Raw genomic sequence first — 21,097 nt, 5'->3', positions numbered from 1 at the left:
TTCATTTGAACATAAATAGAATAACTTAGTATTTGGTGGGAATGTGACTTTCATAAAGTCACTTCAGTGATTTGCAACCAAAGAATATTTATGATTTATGAGGTTTTCTCGTGCTGATCCCATTGCTTGATTGTGTCATAGAATCAAACAGATGAGTGATTGTTCTCAATGTTGATGAAATTGCCACAAATAGTAGCTGTTTGCTAATCAGTGTGGATGTTCTGTGAGTTTCTATCACTGGTAGAAGATCTGTATTGTTCTGTATGTTAAGAAACTTCAATTTAATTTACCATACATCTTTGCTTACATCTTTTACATTTTGTCAGGTAGAAAACAATTAATATCTTTAATGTATGGAATTTGCTATTTTTGAGTGAGTGCTTGGATGATGTTTTTCAGGTATTAGACAGCAGTTTTAAAAATATGTTAAATGTTTCCATGAAATCTGATTATGATGTGGTATGCCCCTATTCTGTTCTTATAACTTGGAGTGTTTAAATATACAGTATATTAGATGTTCTATTTTAGGAATCATTTTTAGATTCTTCATTTATTTGTGATCTTCAAAGAACTCAGTGTTGTGTATTATCCCTTCCATTATAAACATGTAATATTTATTATTGCAGCTTTATTGTGAAGAGGCAAGTCTGTATAGCTTCAGACAATCCAGTGGAACAGTATGTATTCAGAAAAGTAAAATATTTTGGTGATGGTGCCATAACCTTTTCAATGAGTTTTGGTTTTGGTTTTACTTTTGCAGATTTCACATTTTGCTGGGTAGATGCATAAAGGTTTGTGGTTTTATACTGATGTGCTAACAACACTAGTGCTTGAATTTTTGTAGTTGCAAATGGTTGTGGAGTGTTTTATGTGAAAAATACCATATAAACATACAACTTAAAAGACATACTACATCAGATCCAGTTAAGGGTAGAAGGACTAAGTGTTGCATAGCTTTTTAAGCTAATGTGATGGCAATAAGCAGTGAGTTTGACTCCCACCAAAGATTGTTTCGTGTTTTAGCTTATATACATATGATTCCCAAATTTTGCCTTTAGTACTGTACATAGATGCATACCAATTTAAGGAGGTAGAAAATAGTTTTTTTTTTTTTTTCTTGAAACAAAAATATTTTCCATTTTGTATAGGTCCTTAAAAATTGCAAACTTATTTTTGTGCTTGTTAATTAGTCAAGAGGAAGGTCTCTGACTCCTGACTTATTCAGACTACATTGGTCTGATTGGTGATTGGTTCCCAGGTTGTTAATAAATATCCAAAACTCAGGTTTTGTCGATGGTCTCTGCTTAAATATTTCTTGTATAGTCCTTGTTGGTGAGTGCATTGATTAGTTTCTATCACTGGTGCCATCTTTACCCCTGTGATATTTCACTTGCTAGTAAGTGCAAAGCCAAGACCTCATAGTCCTTTGATTAATGAAATAGGATGAAGGCATGAGGACATTAGGTAAATGTCATATCCCTATTTGCAGCTACCTGTACTGGCTCCATCAAGAAAGTGAATCATGAACTGCAAGTTACAGACCTCAGATATTATGTAGCAGAAGTTGATTTGCCAGTATTGATGTAGGGAACAAGAGATATATTGAGTTCAAGCAAAAAAAGAAAGGCAAAAGTCTGGAACTACATTCACTCTGACCTCAGTGAAAGCATAACCCTACCTTAAGACTGACCCAACGTTCTTGATGATTTTCCTTTGGAGGACATGGATAGAGATATAAAAAAGTTTGGAATATTTGGATTTGAATAATCTTTTTCCTCTCCATGTGTCAAGGTAGGGAAGAGCATCCTTATCCTCTCCCACATAGTCAGGGTAGGAAGAGTAGATAGGACAGCTTCCTAAGTAACTTTTCCTTTTTTTTTTTTTTTCAAAAAGCTAAGTGAATAGTCTCTTTGGTTGCTAGCAACTTGTATGATTTCTTTTAGCCAAAAGTAGTGGGGCCATTCATTTTTGTGGAGGATATGAATGCCTCCAGAAAAACTGTTGTTAGAGTTAGAGTAAGTTCCTTAAGAAAGATTTGCCTTAGGGGCCTCTAGGATTCTTTGTGGTTTTACCAAATTGAAGTAAGGTTACACTTAAGTTCTGATGGCCTTGTTGCAAGATGGTCTAGTCTGAACTAATGCTTCCAAGAACTTGGCAGGCCATGACTTCTAGGAAGTCTGAGTAAGGTCAGTCCTTGAAACAGTTTCCAAACTAAGGTATTAACTAACAAGACTAATTATGTATTGATTGCCAGGCAAGGTCTTGTATGGTTAGGGTTTGAGGATCCATCCTCAGTTTAATATAAAGATAAGTGTCTGAACCATCAGTGATAAACCAAACTTCCAAAAACTCAGTGTCTGAATTATCAGTGATAAACCAAACTTCCCAAAAGTGACTTGCTTTAAAATTCTAGAACAATAATGACTTCAAGGAATATAGAGGTCAAGAAATAATGTCACATGTAATGGTGTTGCTCACAGAGTTTTTGCCCAGCTATTGCTTCTTCTAATGAACCAGCTACTGAGAAGTTGATTGTTATGGTGCACCTGCCAGTATGTGATTGTCCAGAATTTTGACATGTCCTCCGTTCAGTCTCTTAAGGTCTGTTTTGAACATGATGTTAATCTCCAAATCTTGATTAGCATTAAAGAAATTGATTAAATTGCACTCGTACATATATAATACATGAAAATTTACAAGGCAGCTCATAAATATTCTGTAAATTATTGTTGGTTAAACAGCTCTGTTAATATGAACTTGCAAATATTCAGCAAATATTGCACTAACTCATCAAACTCTAGTCACATCATGACTTCATGATATAAATAAGTAATCCGTACACTGACAACGGAAAATACATGGTAGAAGATCCTAACAATATATTGTCAACAAATTTTCCAGAAAATTTACTATAGTTTCTGTATATGATAGAATGGAATGGGTAAAAAATAAGCAGAGGAGAATTCAAATAGTATACATTTGATTAACAAGGAAGTGACTTCAGAATTGCAATTGTTTGATAAGGTAGATAGGAAATCTCTTACCGAAAACACGAAAGAGTCAATATTAACTGATTTCATACATATGCAAAACACACTTTCCTGTGTCGGCATAACTAGGAAGACCATTTGAATGAAAGGTGGAGCCTTCAACATAAAGAAGCAGGACTTCCTACTACTCTGAGAATGAAAAATAAGTTTTCCTTGCTTAAATAACAAGATGAAGTAACTCTACTGACTTTATTCACTGGTGATGAGAGTGATGAAGAGACAGAAGGAATGCCCTCTATTGTCATGCTAATAGCCACTTAAAAGAATGACTAAAAAAATAATTTAATGAGTATTTTATCCCTCATGTGGTTGCATCACTCTGGACATTCAGCTTAACTAAAATGAGAGGTTTGTACATTACAGGTATTTACATATACAGTATTTACATGAAAATTTAACCCTAGATATTTTTAGAGGTAATTTGTTTTTTTTTTAATTACCTCATGTAGGTGACATTTGGGTACCTAAAGAAGATTAGAAAAAAGGATAGGTATGATTTAACTATTATCAAACTGATCAGCCAAACTGGATGGAAGAGAACAGAGAGGAAATGATACCTTCATGCAAGAGAGTGCAGTAGTGAGTTCTAAGGTTTAGAGTAGAGGATGCTAGGAAATGGAAGCAGAAGAAATATGGAGGACTAAATCATGGAGGTAGGTGATTTCCAAGGAAGAGGAAAACAGTAAGTGAGAGAATGGAACACTATGAAACATCACCAGAAATGGGGAAGGGCATAACTGTATCAATATCAAGAGGTAGAGTGGGAAATAAAAAAACTGGAGATGATTTCACACAAGTGAGGAGGATATCCATAAACAGAAAATTTAGGTAATAGAACATGGGGCTAACCCTTGTGGAATGCCTTAGAGGTATCAAGAGTAACAACAATAAATTCCCTGGAGTTCTGCAGCGAGTGATCAAACATCCATAAAATACATAGAAGGCCCTTGGTAAATAATACCTTTGAGAAGCCATATTAGGGATCTGTATGAAGAGTGTTACAAGTATTTTTACAAAATTCATATACTTTGATGATAGTACAGTAACAGGTAAACCCCTAGGGCAGGGCTTTGGAGTGTTTAACTGTTAACCTCTCTTTGGAACAGTCTGGCTCAGTAAATTCTTCCAAGAGGAGTGGTTGGTGCATGAATTAACAATTAGACAATAATTATATCAAAATACTAGTCTGTTCACCTATAAATTGCTTAAGCGTGGATAAATGTAATATGTGTTCTGCTCACCTATAAATTGCTTAAACGTGGATAAATGTAATATGTGTTCGTTTTTAATCTTCAAGGAGGTAAGAATCCTACAGAATGAGGTAGAAAATATAGGGAAGATATGTAAGGATAAGAGGAGCAAAGCAGTAGGATGGGAAGCAGCAGAAGTGATTGAGAAGTTAGAAGTAAGCAGTATATACTCTGCTGAGACCAGGAAGATATTATTATTATTATTATTATTATTATTATTATTATTATTATTATTATTATTATTATTATACTTGGTGATCGGCCTCACATAGTAAGCAAGGAAAGTGTCTTTAACAGTTTGTAAAAGAATAAAAAAAATTATGAGCATCAATTGTTTATCATGAAAAAAATTATGAGCATTAATTGTTTATCAGTGTATTGTAGTATATATAATAATAATGAGGAACTGCTAATTATGAAGAGCATAAATCTAAAATTTTCAAAAGATTATGCGTACTTTTGATATGTATTATTTTCTCCTTTTTTACCTTTACTGTACTGTATTGCAAATAGTGCAGGCTTGAAGTGAACCATAAGTCTAACTGATGGTAATGAACTTACTGATTTGGTGTCTTTTAAGTATGCTATTGACAGATTGGTGATAACACTGATTTTGTTTGTTGCAAACTGATTTTTTTTTTTTTTTTTTTACCAGAACATGTCATTCAATGATTGCTAGTCCTAAGCAACTTGTTTGAAAAATTTATGTTTGTGCTGGTGTGATTCTGATATTGAGAATAATGTTCTTATTTTTCCAAATGAATAGCTTGACTGTGCTTTCATATTCTTGCAGAATTGTCAAGTCGTGATGCGAGAACCATATCGTGATGGACGGGAAACAACTTGGACTGGCTTAGGATTCATGCGTGTCTTTGAAAACTCATACTTAGAATTTGAAATTGAGAATATTGAAACAGATATAGAGTATGACCTAGTTATACGTTATGAGCCTCAGGTAAGCACAAATTCAGCCTTTAATCTGTGCTAGTGTAATATATAAGAGTCCGAGTCCATCCTTTGAATGAGATAGTATCTTTATGTGGATTTATAACCTCTAAAAGCTTCAAAATATTATTTTGGATTTCTATGGTAATATTTTATTAAATTGTAGGTAAATAATTCTATATTTTTGGAAGCAAACATGTAGTAATCAAGACTTGAGAGTTTATACTTTTACCTGTGTTGTATATATTACATACATTCAGTAAACTGAATGGCAATTTTTTTTATAGAAAGAGGATGCAATTTTTTTCCCCAAGGAAGTCCTAGGGAAGGTTGTATGCTGAAGTTCTCCCTTATATTTGAATGTTGATATCCTTGGAAAAAGGTTATCCATGTTCTTCTCTCATAAAACTGTAGGATAATATAAGAAAATTTTTTTTATCATCCAGTTTTTCATTATAAATACTGTATATTTTCGTGTATAAGACGACTTTTAGATAAGACGAGGTAAAAAATTATGACAAATTTTCATGAATTTATCTCATATCTGTAGTACAAGACAACTGCTAAATTACAAAACCATCTGTGTATAGGCTAGCATTTGCAACAACAGGTATCTTATGAAATATTGGTTATGTAAAGATAATGTTATTACAAATGCTGTTTTAATCAAAATACCTTATATACTTGCGTATCATGCGACTTTTGAAGACCTAATTTTGAAGCTAATTTTAAGGGGGTTGCATCATACACGAAATATAAAATTAGCATATGTAATATTCACATATTAGTATCGTATAATAAAATACAAATATAACGAATATACATCTTTTCCATGAATCTTTTAATAGGTTGTGCTTTACTTCACTGTATCCAGTAATATTGTTTGTATTTGTATATTACTAATTGTATTATAAAATACAAACATAGCGATCATGTGCCATTTGCATTGTTTAGGTTTTCGTGAACGTGGACAACGATTTTTGTTTTGGCATCAATTCATAATCTGTTTAAAGATAACCATGGGGGAAGGTTTTTTCGCATTTGCCATTCACATTAAAATAACAGTAAAATGTGTTCTTTCATGCCCAGTAGTTTTGATTAGAATAGTGGTCGAGTTTGATGGCATATCTAAGTTTAGGAGTTTCATCCATGTTGCCGATGCACAATAATTTATAGTCATTAGCGCTTGAACATTGTTTGTTTTCTCAGCTTCAGCTCTACAACTTGCAGCTTAAATTTAGCAGTATATTTCCTTGTAATCTTTTCTCCGTAGCAAATAAGGGTATAATGTAAAATATCTATCAGTCCTATTCTACTTAATGTCATTTGTAACATAACTGCAGTAATTGTTTACTATCGTACGATGGTTGAAATGCAAGCAAAACAGCTGTTGTTATCCGATTCGGTTGTTCATAGTCATGGCCTAGACCGTGTTCATAGTAAAACAGTTGTTTCTTGTTCGGTTGTTTATGGCTGTACAGTACTCGTTTACTCAACAAGTATAGTGCATCTAACGATACTTTTATCAATCTCTTTTACTTTTTTAACTTATTTAACTAGAAGATTAGATAAAGAGATGGAGTAAAATAGGTTAGTCCATAGTAATCTGGTTTCTCAAAAAAGAAACTTGCATGATACACGAGATACATGATAAAATCATTTTTAAGGGTGAAAATTCGAGGGGCGCAAGATCGCGCATTAATGAGCATATATGGTAAACGAAGTGACAAAGTCGATTCTGTATCATGTTTTTCCTGCATATGTCACTTAAAAGGGAAACCATTGTTTTGTTTACGTTTCATTGCTAATCATAAACAACCCCTAACAACAATACGATAAAGTATGATAAATCTTTTCATATGTGTCAGTGGTTATTGCACCCAGGCTGAGGTTAGCCTATCGATAAACATCACTTAGAATTCAAGGTTTGATTTTTAGAATGGTAGTATAAGACGACCCCCAACTTTTAGGGGTGAATTTTATGATTTAAAGGTTGTCTTATACGCAGAAATATACAGTAATCATTGCTTGATGGGTGTTGTTAAACTTGTCATGTTTTCTCAAGAAGCAATACAAACTCTTATTAGCCCAAGAAAGGCATGAATACCTGAAATAAAGTTGGCACTGCAAGAATAGTGCATGTTAGTATGCATCTCTCTGTAACAGGCTCACATCTTGAAAACAGGTTTGGTAAGTGAAGCAGGAAATACAGAGGAATGAGTCGATTTGCAAATGCTGGAAGTTGATAGTATGTAAAACTGATCAAACTTGTTGCATGATTTTGAAACCTGGCATGCACACTAAGGAGGAGAGAAGAGAGGTAGCAAGTTAATGCATATAAATACTGTTAGTGGCTGTTGATGTCATGTCTCTGCTCAAATCAAACACACTACAGTATTGCCTTACACCTCAGGTCTTGATCTGCCGGATGGTGGGAGAGGCTCCTTTAGTAAAGAAAACCACCCAGCTGCTGCCATCAGTATTTCACTTTTGCATCTCCAAGATGGGTGTTGACTAAAGTAGACTGTGCCAAGCAATATCAACTTAGGAATAAAATCATGAGCTTTCTTTTTTTCTAGAGTACTTTTAAGATTATTGCAGATGTGATTTGTTACAGCATGTTATTGGCTAATATTAAATTTTATATGAGGCTTGCACTTGGACATTTATTGGACATGTAAAAACAAACCATAAAAATTTTCAGTGCGGTATCATTTTTTACACTGCAGTTTTTTACACTTCCATACATGATTGCTACAGAGTGGCTGAGTGTATGCTGGCTGAGCACAATTGATTACCATCAGGAAAGAGTATCGTACCACATATCTCTGCCACAGCAGCAGACCAAAATTCAAAATTCTTACTCAAATTATTATAAGTAGAGGGACATCTTATGAAATACTGAAAAACAATACTGTACTGTTTAAGTGCCAGGTTGTCAGATCAACCTTTCATATATCAAATCAAATCTTTATATGAAAAAAAATATTTACATTTTATATCTAATATGTTTAGTTTTGGCATCAGTGGCCTTTGACATTTTGACATAAGTTGGATTAACCAGTTAATCAGTCAAGTGGCATGAAATAGTGATTTTTTCCTATCATTATGTTTATTCTTGTTACATGTCCGCTCATAGTTAATTACCTGATAATGAACTGAGGTTTAATGATTATGTAACCCAACTTGTTTGTCAGCATTTCCTCAATAAAGACAGGTATAAAACTCATGTTTTGCCTGTTATCGAATGATTAAATTGGATTAAAAATTACGTACTTTTTGTTGACAGTTCCGTGGAGAATGGGAAAATGTATTGGTTACCATAGAACGCCCTGAGCCAGTTGACCCAACTGGGCCATGTGGAAACACAAGGCCTTCAGACGACCAGATGGTGATAAGTCTACCTGATAGTAAGTACAGTCTATTTAAAATGATTTCTAATGGTTATGATTACCTCTTGAATGATAAGTGTCTCTGTATTAGATGAATTCAGTTGTTATTTGGCTGACCATGAAAATAAGCCCAGTTTGTTAAGATTTTTGTTATATCAAAATATCACAGCTTATCAAAATACCAGATATCTTCGGGTAAGTAGGTAAAGGAAACTACAATTGATGGTATTGTGCCATTAGCATGGATTCATTTGTGTGCAGAGATAAAAAACTTATGCACAAGGGTACTAAGTCAAAGTGTCTTCATATTAAATGAATATCAGTGTATTTTTACAAGGACAAACCTTTACTTTGCTAATTGGGATAAAATCCTCACATCTGTCACCCATCCTAATCAAAAGTAAGTGTTTGTTTGTCAATTGCACATCACATTTCTTGCACTTCTTGTCTTGTCATTGTGTTCATATCGATCACGCTGTCTCGTCACTGCTTAATTATCTTTAGTTGTTCTTCCATTTTTGTTTTGTATCTGAGAATGTGTTGTTTTACATTGTGGTGGTAGTTTGTGTGGTGGTGCCAAACTAATGATAATCTACAGTTTTTTGTTCTTTCTTGATTATTTGAGTGTTACTTTACATTGAATCATGAACATTTTTTATGTAAATTTACATATCTCTGCATTAATACCTGAGTTATTATGAAAAATGAAATAAGTTTTTAGGTAATATTTTGTATTTTTCTGGAAATTACTGGTAAGTCCTTAAAAGTTGAGATATTGGAATAAATTTCTTTTTTTATGTGATGCTCTTATTTTTTTTATATTCACTTCATTTGTTCATTTCAGGTCGGCGATTTGTAACAGTTTATCCACCTGTATGCTTTGAAGCTGGTAAAAGGTATAAAGTAAGATTGGACTTTAGAAGATCAAATGCCCAGACTGATTCTCCTTCAGCATCAATTCTTGTTGACTCAGTTAGTGCTCATCAATGTTTACTATTTTGAGAAATGATGATTAAGGCTTATATCTATATATTCTTCTGCAGTAATATTTGTCTGATATTGTAGTAAGATGTTTGAAAATCAGTTACCAGCATTGAAACTTGACAAAGTTTCTCATACATGATGTAGATTTTCAGTCTGCTGCTCCAAGTGATTGTGTACAGATATTTAGCCTAAATCAGAATTTTATGAGGATAATATAATCATTAAACTGTATGTCCCTACAGTACACAAACCACTGATTTTACAGTGTTATTGAGGTTCCTATTCTATGATACTTGAAATTGAATGTACTTTTGATCAGATGATTATCAGGGTACAATAATGAAACATTCTGGCTCACTGAAATTGATTATAGATATTTGATTGTTGTTATTAACTCAACAAATGACAAAAAAGCTACTGTTTGCCCGCAAGGAATCTTGATTGAATCAGTAATTAGAACAGTGCAATGATTAGCTGCTATTGATCTGGGTTCATGCTCCTTGATTTTCTATAAAGAGGCAACTAACACTACTTTGGGATGAATATTTTGGTTTTTCTATGAAACAAACTTTTTTATGAAACCATTAATCAAAAAATACCTTTGCTATGCTCTCTGCAGCAATAATGACTCTGCAGGTCTGTTGATGCTCCAGAGGACTGCATTTTCTTTGTTTTCAGGCGTGTCTTTGTGGTCTTATCCATCCTCTCATATTGCTCTTTATCTTCTGGCCAGTATCATTGTACCCTGTTGCTACTCTGGAAAGTCTTCCATAGCTCCTTGGAAGTCTAGGTGCTTTCTTCCTACTGCAGTGGCTGTGCACCTCACAGCCATGTGTTTCTTGATTTTCTTTTCATGCAAAGCAGGGCATAGTCTTCTATTGGTATTTTTTTCTTCTTCATAGTCTCATCTGTTTTCTGGTTTTCCCTATTTGGTTATCATTGCAAGGAAACTGTTCTTCAGTGGTGATGTGACCTCTGTGCTCCAAGGGATGATGTCAGCAAGGTTCCATTCAAATCACCTTGGTTCTGTTGGGTCTTTTCAGTTTTTATGCTTTCATAGACCTGAGGGATGTATTCTTCCATGTCCTCCTTTATGTATTTTTTGACATTCTGGCCCTGATGGTGTCCTTTATGCTTCGTTTGGCTTTCTTCTTCTAATCAAGATGTTATTGTAATAAGTATTGGCTTCCTCTGGATTGGGCTGCAGGGTCACTGGAGAGTTCCATTCACTCCATTTAAGTCCCTGAGCTTGGAGTTTGGTCTAAGTAGGACTCATCACCATCCTCCCTATCACTTTTTTTTTTAGTTAGTTTCAGATGAAACTCTTGCAAAACTTTTGCTTGTTCAGGTCCCCCCTCAGGCCATAGACAGGCCCATCATTGATCATGCCCTTGGTCAGACCGTCATGGTTCATGGGTGTGTATTACTCCCTCAGGATTTCTTATAAGGTCTGTCCTGCGTCATTCCTGACTGCTCACTACAGCTTCAGATAACATTTTGTCAAGAAGCTGCCTTGATTCGTCCAACCATTGGGATTATGGGCAGGTAACCCATTCTTCGTGATTTATGTTAATGGCATATATCTGGAGCATGCTGCATGGAGTCTTTCGGTGCCCAGATCTTTTCATGCTTTCAGTCACCTTGACTACTTGATGGTGAGTTCACTTTCCAAAATTCTAGGTTTGTGGTAGCATAGCCACTGTTCATCCGCAAAGGAGTTACTCTCTCATGGTACCCCCAAGGGTTCCTTAAGGCAAACAACCAATCTTAAAGAATTCTCCTATATTTGGTCTTGGCCACAATAGTGTTAGTTGGCACAGTGATAGAGTATAAAGGACTTAGGACAAGAGGGCTCTCTCTTGTATCCTCAGCTTTTTCCTTCATCCCACTTGCACAGAGGTGACAAAATGGTATATGTCGGCTATCGTCCTCATTACACTCTGTTCTGTCACAGAGTTCACTTGTTTCCATCGTTTGCTCTGAATGCCTCATCATCATAGCAACTTTAAAGCTAAATACATAGTTTTAAGGCCCATTGAAAACTTTTATTTCCTTAAAATTTTAACAGGTAGGCTTATATTTTTTAAAATTGGGAGCCAGTAGGTCTCCTGCAAGGTGAGAAGTTAGGGTTAGATTGCTAGGCTATGCTGTAATTGCCATGCTGTATTTTTTTTCCTTTTCCTGCCTGACATAGAGATAATTAGCATTAATGCAATAATATTAGAAATTTTTTTTTTGTTAAAACTCATTAGTTAAGGACTTTTTTAACATTGAGAGATATGAAATTATTGAAAGGGTAAATCAGGTTAGCTAACTTCTTGTTTACGAAACATAGCCATGATGGTAGTTCCCAATCATGCTTGACTTACAAACCGTGGTGTTTACTAAAGGCCAGTATTTCCTCTGTAGTATTTTATAATCAAACTAAATGGATTTTGTTTTATAGAAAGTTTCCTAGTTATCTCTAATATTGGAGGTCTATTCAAGTGTTAAAGGAAATATATTTAAGTGGTTCTACTTCCAATGGGCATTACTCCACCAGTAGTGACGTCACAGGTGTTGTTGTGATGCAATCTTTTTCCAATGGGAATAGGAACATTACTTTTTCGTGATGGTGAGCTTTGCCAAACAAATTAAAATCTTAGAGATGCTGATTTTATGTAAATTGGTATGATAATTCCAGTAATTAGCAGTTTTAATTATGTACCAACTAACATAGCCTGTAACCTTTACTTAGTGATGGGGAATAGATCAGGTACTCAAAAATTATGAAATGTATAGAAATACATTGTATGGGTATACATTTAGTTTTGTCTTGATTAGATTTAGAAGCATTTGTGAGTCAATCCTTTAAGGCAATGTTAATGTAGCACTATAATTGTGAATTAATATTTTAATGCATTACTATTATTGAATGGATATGACCCATTGGTCATGTTACCTAACATCATATGGAAGGGAGGAATAGCCAAGAAGAGGAGAGACTGTGATAGTAAATTTGAAAACTATGCACCATTGCTATAGCTTTCTACTGTATTGCTGTTTATGTATTTTTTAATTTGTTTTTTATTTACCTTCCTTGCGAGTCATTTTATTTTGTTCTGTTTGTTCTCTCTTTTTTCTGTTCTATATATTGGCATTTTATTCTTAGGAAAGTTGTATAGCATTTGAATGGCTGTTCAGGTTTGAATATAAATTTTTGCTCATTTTGAATCATAGAAGTAAAAAAAGTATGTTAACTGTTTTATTTTACTCTGAGAAGCACTGTCCTTAGGGCCTAAAATTGGTACTTTCCCATGATTGACTCACCCTCCCCAGTGATTGCTTCAGCCTGCCGAGGTATGAGATGGGACCCTAGATATGTGAAGATTTGGGGTTCCTGTTATGAGCAGGGAAATACTTTCCTTGAGAAAAAGATTCAATAAATGTTTTAAAAATACCCAAATAACTGCAGCTTTCTGTATTAAGAATAAATAAAAGAACTTTGATATATGGAACATGAAAGTTATGTAAAATTCTGTATTTCAGATTATGCTAATTCCAAGAGCAGAAAAATTACCCTTTTACTCTGGATCCCAAGAAAATGATAATTTGCGTTATGAGTACGAGAGATACAGATGCAGTGAAGGTTTCTATGATGGCCATGCACTAGCTACTGTACCTGAAGTATGCAAAGATAACCATTTTGGGAGCATTGGATTATATGTGTATGGACAAGCATTTTGTAAGTTATAAATTCTCTCTCTCTCTCTCTCTCTCTCTCTCTCTCTCTCTCTCTCTCTCTCTCTCTCTCTCTCTCTCTCTCTCTCTCTCTCTCTCTCTCTCTCTCTCTCTCTCTCTCTCTCTCTCTCTCTCTCTCTCTCTCTCTCTCTCTCTCTCTCTCTCTCTCTCTCTCTCTCTCTCTGTAAGAATATGTGTGAAATTTCGTGTCAGATTATGTTTATCATAAAGTACTGCAAGCATCTTCAAAGTTTTAGCAACCCTTTATTAAAAATCCTTTGTTAAGTATATGATCATACGAGTTGATTTCTGTATAGTTTAAAGCTTGTAATTTTGTAGAAATTGTATTTCCCTGTAGGTAATAATGTTCCTTATAAGAGAGATAATGAATTAACTTGGTTACTTTTGATCCCATCTTCAGCTTGCCAGTGTGACGGGACTGGTAGTTACAGTAGCATCTGTGATAATTTAGGAGGTCAGTGTAACTGCAAGCCCAATGTTGTTGGACGCCGCTGTGATAGATGTGCTCCTGGCACCTACGGGTTTGGCCCATCTGGTTGTAAGGCTTGTGACTGTAGCCCAGTAGGATCGCTAGATAACTTCTGTGATCAACAGACAGGTGAGTTACTCATGTTTACTCCTACACACTAATGTTATTGCTCATGGTTTTAATAGCTAGGCAGATGCTCTTAATTTTATAGATGAGACATTGTTCATATATGATTTTTTCAGCTGTTGAATGTTTACGCTATTATGGTGTTAAGTTATAGGTTCATAGACATTGATTACGCACTTATTCACATATTTTTTTTACACTAGAAAATTATAATTTCAAGTATTTATGAGAAAATTACAAAAACAGGAAGCCATTACAAAAATGTCTGAGGTACGTAAATAGTAACTGAAAGACCTTTCCTCTCATGCTTTTTTTTTTTTACATAAGTAATATATAAGGGAAAAATATGTCTGAAAATCACCTAATCAGATGTGGTAGCCTCCAAGCTAACCAGAATTGGAAGATCAAGTATTTCACATCAGTGGAAAAGGATACACAGAAGACTTTATTTCTTATCCACAGATATTTAATGAATAGTCCACATGACTGTATGCAGAGAATTTAGGCCAACACTAACAGTCAGACGTATTTTAAATGTACAGACTTCAACCAGCAGCAAATGTAAAGTTTTGTAATCAATTATGGAAGCTTTGTCAGAATCTTCACCATTTTTTAATTAACAAATTTATAAAGATCTGCAACTTATTAAGTGGAATTTTTATTTTAATTTTAAAAGCAAGCCCCTTTGGGCCAGTCCTGTGAAAATCAGATGTTTCATCTGTCTGGTCTAGTTCAACTACCTTATAAAAATAATTGTAATTAATAACAAAACTTCTAAAGTCAGATCAGAACCTATTGATTTTTTGTTTTTCTCAGGACATTGCAAGTGTAGACCAAATACTTATGGACGTCAGTGCAATGAATGCCAACCTGGATTTTGGAATTTCCCAAACTGCCAACGTTGTGAATGTAATGGACATGCTGATACTTGTGATTCGTATTCAGGAATATGTCATGAATGCCGTGACAATACTACTGGACCAAACTGTGCTTTGTATGTATACTTTATTGGTACAGTATTCATTAACTAATGGCTATTTTAGTGAGGAGTTATTGATTATTTCGTGGATTTTATAGCAATAAGTTTCTTCACATACACAGTAGATGCATATGTAGACAGGTTACTGAGCAGTGCATTTATGAGGTATTAGGAAAATTATATGCCCATACAACAAACAACTTGCTTATTGAATTGATGACTAAATGTCTACTAGACATGGTTACCTCAGTATTGGTTATTTATAACATTGTTGGATGAGAACTCCCTCCACCAGGTCTGTAAATGCACGAATGTTTTACAGCAAAAGGTTTGTGCTTACTTGAGGTATCCAGTTAGTTTAATAAGAAGTTTTTTATCAGTAGTAAGTGGAACATTTTCCTCAACCCAATTGCTGTATCACTACTGGGTGTTTTATCTTTTGGTAAGATATACATGTAGCTGGTTAGTCAGTTCTAGCCAAGGCTTGAAAGGTAAAGATTGCTAATATAAGGACATGATAATGTTTAAAGGTCTTTGTTGAAAATTTATTAGGCATTTTTAATAAAAACAAATCATTTTCAATAAATTTATAATGAAATGTACTGAAATTTTTTTTATATATTTGCAAAACTTACATGTGTTTTATAGGCATATGAATCTACTAGGCAAATACTGTAATACCCAAACAATGTTCTGCTATGAAAATTTTATTTTCAGGTAATCCATGGAAATTGCATGTTGCTGTAAATGCTCTCAGAACATATCTTGTTATATATCTTCTTCAGAGTTTCCTTTAGGATATGGGAAGTCTCTTTTTCCATGTATCATTATATCATTATTTAACATGATTTCATTAGAAAAAAAGATGAAATGGTCTTCTTCCTTTTGAACATTTCATGGAGTTTGAGGTAATCAAAAAATAGGTTTTGATGTAGGAAAAACTTATTTTTGGTAGCTGCTGTGAGTCCTGAACTGAGTTACTCTCACGGTTCCCCCAGGGCTCCATAAGACAGACCACCAGCCTCAAAGAATTCTCTTATAGTTGGTCATGTTGGCACAGTGATACAATATTAAGGACTCAAGACAAGAGGGCTATGTCTCTTGTCTATAGCAACTGCCTCAGTTTTCCGTTCATCTTATTCACGCAGATGTGGCAACAGCACACATGTTTAGCTATTTTCCTTATTACATGCCAGGTCTGTGCAAGTTAAATGTTCACCCTAGTCCCGTGCCTTTTTGTCAGAAGTGAGTGGGTTTGAGGACTCACAGCGGCTACCAAAAATAGGTTTTTCCTAGGTTAAAACTTGTTTTATGATAGTGTAAATGCTGTTAGTCCTCAAAGGAGCTTACAAAAGAAATTGACAGGTGATGAAATGGCTTAGTTCAAATAAATAAATCCCAACATCCCAGATTGTCAACCATTTTCTTTATTCTGGATACCCATTAGGGTTTGGCAATAAAGAACAGGAAGCAACACACAAACCTATGTAAGCAGTCCTTCAATTATCTGGACTAATAGAGCCAAGGGCGTATCAGATAACAGCAAAATCCTGATAAGGACAAGTGAAAAATCTAGGGGTATTGAGGGCAACTTCATCTTCTTCCTAACCTAACCTTTTTAATACCACATAATTGTAAACACTCAGTATACTTGTAAACAATAGCAGCTCACTTTAAACTGAAAACTTTATGCAAACGGCAATTATCTACCTTCCCCCCCCATATTTGTATCAGAGTATACTACATAAATACACTTTGAAGTACTGCAAACCCTTCTTTTTCTCTCTCTCTCTCGTAAATGACACAATTCGGTAGGTAGATAGCGTACCTGTGCTTAACCACAGCCTACCATGGTTTTATCATTACAGTATTAATGTATTTTTTGAAAAGCAACTTTTTTATCAGTTGTAACTACTGTATATTGTATTACCATACACAAAATACAAAATGTGTTTGTGAACTATTGACCTAAGCTAGGTGTTACACACAGTATCCATTTGCATAAGTCAGACAGGCTATTACAGCTGTACGTATTTAAGATCAAGGTAATAGTAATGAAACTGGTATTTTACTCACTGAATTCATTTATACTGTATTATTATCATCATCGTAATATGTGCAGTATAAAGAACTGATCGTGTGCCATATGCATTTATGTAGGCTAGGCTAATGTTTATATTCTCAGAATTAGCTGACTGAGCCTAACAGCAAAAAAATTAGGAGAATAATTTTTTTAGTCAGTAAAAGAAACAACTGTATTACAGGAATTATTATTTTTATTATTTTACATGAATGTAAAATGGATGTACAAAGGTAAACCTAACATTTATGTTAAAGTAAAATCCCTCCAAATTGCAAAACAGCCCTTTCCCAATCCATATGTTTATGTCATAGTCTGTTCTTTATGTCGGTTCTTTGGCAAATGGTAGTTAATTATAAAAGATGGGTATGAACTGTTACATAAGCAATAAGTTTGGTAATCTTGTTTGAAAACCTACCCAAGCACAGTCTACCAAAAATGAAATTCACCCTACAAGCATGGCCTAGTACAGTATGGTGTACCAAAAATGAAATTCATTCAGTAAGTTAAGAAGATGATATTACTAAGGAAAAGAAGTTAGTCTAATGTTATCTGGACTATGGAAGATGTAACTTGCATGATACGCAAGATATGTATACTGTACAATGAAATCATATTTAGGGGACAAAATTTTAAGGGTTGCATGGTATGAGATCTCTCTCTCTGTTTGGCCAGTTTGAGGCCACTAGGCAAACAGTTCCGTTGAAAACTAGTATAGTAGTTGTGTAAAGCCTTTAAAACCTGGGACAATGGAGGAAAGAGGTACATCATCTTCCATTCATTTCAGTCTTATAGGCATGCATTTCTTGCTATTGCCTGAATGGCCAGTTTCAGAGGCACAAACGCTGGAAGTTAATGGTTCTTCCATGTGACGAACAGGTTCACCTCAGGATGTGGAAACATGTTGGCAGTTAATTGAAAGGAGTTGTCCAACATCCACTAGGTTGAGGCTGCCATACTTCTTGACAGAGGATATGCTATTACATTGGGAGACCTGTGAGGTGAATTGCTGGCAAGTACTACTAACTTACTTGACCCATCCATAGGATAGAAAGTATCACTGAATTGGGAGAGGCTGAGCATGAGCCCAACCTCTTGATACAAGACATGGCAGTCATATTGTCTAGGATCGACAAAAGGTCGGTCCCTTGTGGAGGTTTCAATTTTCTAAGATTGAAAGACAACCATCAGCTCCAGGGAGCTGATACAACACTTCCATAGAACAGTTGACCATCTTCCTGCTACCTGACGATCCTCCCAGTGGCCTCCCCAACCTGTCAAGGAGGCATCCGTATGTATTATCATGATCATTGGGCCAATCCTATAAAATAGTAGTAACGTAATAAAATTTTAATTCACAATTACTATAGTAACCTTGCCTTAAAGGATATACTCCCAAATGCTTCTGAATTCAATTAAGACAAAACCCATACAATGTATTTCTATACATTTTATAACTTTTTAAATTTTTTTTAGGTATTTTTTTCCTGATCCATTCCCAAGCATCAGGTTAAGGTTACAGGCTATGTTAGTTGGTACATAATTGAACTTATTAATTACAGGTATTGGAATTATTGTTCCAAATCTATATAAAATCAGTCGGTATAAGATTTTAATTTGTTTGATAAATGTCACCATTACCAAAAAATACTTCTCACATTCTTGTGGGAAAAAGAAGTGTGCACAAAAATTTTTCTTGATACCTGTGATGTCACTGTCATTGAAGTAATACCCATTGGAAGTAGATCTGCATGGACGTATTTCCTTTAACACTTGAGAAGATATTAGGATAACTGGGGAACTTTCAATATCACAAAATCCATTAAGTTTGCTTATAAAGTACTACCAAGGTAAAACTGCCTTTAGTAAACACCAAGGCTTGCAAATCAAGCATGATTGGGAACTGCTATCACCCTTTCTGTAACCTCTAGTTATCTGTCAGTGTTAAAGTCATTGACTAATGAGTTTCAATAACAGAACTGTCTAATATTGCTTTAATGCTAATTATTGCTTTGATAGACAGGAAAAAAGAAAAACAGCATGGCACTTACAGCATAGCCTAGCGATCAAATCCTAATTTCCCACCTTGCAAGAGACCTATTGGCTCTCAATTTTAGCAAATGTAAGCCTACACAGTACCCATTAAAATTTTAAGGAACTAAAACTTTTCTCTCAGTCTTAAAACTGTGTACTTAGCTTGAATGTCTTCATGACGATTTTTGGAGCAAATCACTACAGGCAGTCCCCGGTTATCGGCAGCCTCAGTTACTGGCAATCCGGTTTTACAGCGCTTGTCTAGTGACGGCGATAACCAGATTTTCATCGCTGATAACCGGTTATTGGCGCTGATCGCCTCTTATTGGCGGCGCTGATCACTGCTTATCGGCGCCGCTAACCAGGGATCAGTGCTATTATTGCCGATTTTTGGTTAGCGGCGATTTTCAGTTGTCGTCACGCCATCGGGAACGGAACCCCACCGATAACCGGGGACTGCCTGTAGTATATATGAATCTGGGCAGACATTCTGTAATAAGGAAAATAGCTGACATTCGTGCTGTTGCCACATCTGTGTGAGAAGGATGAAGGGAAAACCAGGGTAGTCCTTGCAGAAAGGAGACAGAGCTCTTTTGTCCTGAGTCCTTTACATTGTATCGCTGTGTCAACATACACTATTCTGGCTGAGACCAACTGCTGTATAAGATTGGTTGGTCTGTCTTATGGAACCCTGTGGAGACCATGAGATTAACTCCTTTGAAGATGAACAGTGACTACGCTATAAAAAATGCTGTCATTTTGCTCACATCCCATTGCAATAGTAAACTTAATAAGGTCATTGTATCTGAAAGGTTGTCACTTTATAACTGTCCAGCCCTGTGAGTGCTAAATAAAATACAGGCAGTCCCTGGTTAACAGTGGGCTCGGTTAATGGCAATCTGGTTTTATGGGGCTTGCCTAGCGACGAAAATCGACGAAAATGCCGATTTCCACTTATCGGCGCCGATAATTGGGTATTGGCGCCAATACATACCTAACAGAGGCACCGATAACCAAAGATTGGCACTTTTCGGCGCCAATAAGCCTGAAAATCGCTGAAAAGGCGCCGGAAATCGCCGATTTTCAGTTAGTGGCGATTTTCAGTTATCGTCACACCCCCAGAACAGAACCCCCGCCGATAACCAAGGACTGCCCTGTAGTAGTAATAGTGATGGTCACCCTTAAGCACATTAACAGTAAGTGCTCAGAAGTCATCACCCAGCAGGAGGAGCATAACTCAGCACTGAGGTGTTGCTGTACATCAAGGTTGATACCGCTTGAACAGCGAACTTGATGAACATTTTTAATTGGATGAAATTAATCAAAAACTATTTGCAATCACTTTCATTATAAATAGCAGTCCAGAACAGTTTAAACTAAAGCTTTGTTTATTGTATGGACTGCAAAATAAGATAAATTTCTTATTTTTCTTAAAAACAAACATTATGTTTTACATGCAAGATCCCTTTATTAAGCAGTTCGATTGACCTACACCTGTGCTACATAGTGAATGGTGTGGTGAGAAAGATGGAGGCCTCCCTTTGGTGAGGAAGTTTTGCTTGTTGTAAATGAGTCTTAACAAAGTGATCTTCCTGTGGTGCTAAGACTTACACAAAACTTGAAGGTTTTTTAATGGGACATGTTTTTTAAAGATTTTGTATAGTATTTTATTAGTGTAATTAATGTCTGTGTTTACTCATTTTTTAATTTTGTTTTACTTCACACAGATGCTCAGAAGGGTACTATGGTGATCCAAGACTTGAGGTTGGAATTGCATGTAGACCTTGTCCATGTCCTGGAACAATTGACTCTGGTCATAGTTTTGCCTCACGGTGCTTGCTGGATCCACGCACTAAAGATGTTATTTGCGAATGTGAACTGGGGTATGCAGGTTGGTATTCTGAAATAATTCATAACTTTTATAGCAAGCAGTACATTCTGGAAAAAGAATTAGTAGGCAGAAATTATTTGCACATATTTTCTAATTGTTGTTACTGTTAATGGAATAAACACAGTACAGTCAAGCTTCAGTTGTATTATTGGAGAA

General features: G+C 35.3%; 1 protein-coding gene and 1 long non-coding RNA gene across 11 annotated transcripts in view; one reads left to right on the top strand and one right to left on the bottom strand.

The window, feature by feature from the left end:
- LanB1 (laminin subunit beta-1) overlaps positions 1-21,097 on the top strand; it is a 121,945-nt gene that overhangs the window by 63,239 nt on the left and 37,609 nt on the right. For 6 of the 10 annotated variants that reach the window (XM_067093025.1, XM_067093024.1, XM_067093017.1 and 3 more), the window contains 8 exons: positions 627-677; positions 5,094-5,255; positions 8,535-8,655; positions 9,482-9,609; positions 13,150-13,345; positions 13,763-13,960; positions 14,774-14,951; positions 20,778-20,941. In XM_067093025.1, coding sequence (XP_066949126.1) covers positions 627-677; positions 5,094-5,255; positions 8,535-8,655; positions 9,482-9,609; positions 13,150-13,345; positions 13,763-13,960; positions 14,774-14,951; positions 20,778-20,941 — 1,198 coding nt within the window. The remainder of the gene's footprint in view (positions 1-626; positions 678-5,093; positions 5,256-8,534; positions 8,656-9,481; positions 9,610-13,149; positions 13,346-13,762; positions 13,961-14,773; positions 14,952-20,777; positions 20,942-21,097) is intronic. The other 4 variants (XM_067093026.1, XM_067093020.1, XM_067093018.1 and 1 more) reach the window with 1 other exon arrangement.
- Positions 20,814-21,097, bottom strand: part of LOC136832202 (uncharacterized) — a 53,382-nt gene continuing 53,098 nt past the window's right edge. The window contains exon 3 of the long non-coding RNA XR_010851113.1: positions 20,814-20,950. This is a non-coding gene — a long non-coding RNA (uncharacterized lncRNA). The remainder of the gene's footprint in view (positions 20,951-21,097) is intronic.

Source organism: Macrobrachium rosenbergii, chromosome 49, assembly GCF_040412425.1.
Source record: "Macrobrachium rosenbergii isolate ZJJX-2024 chromosome 49, ASM4041242v1, whole genome shotgun sequence".
NCBI classification, from domain to species: domain Eukaryota; kingdom Metazoa; phylum Arthropoda; class Malacostraca; order Decapoda; family Palaemonidae; genus Macrobrachium; species Macrobrachium rosenbergii.
This window is presented reverse-complemented; position numbering and strand designations above follow the sequence as displayed.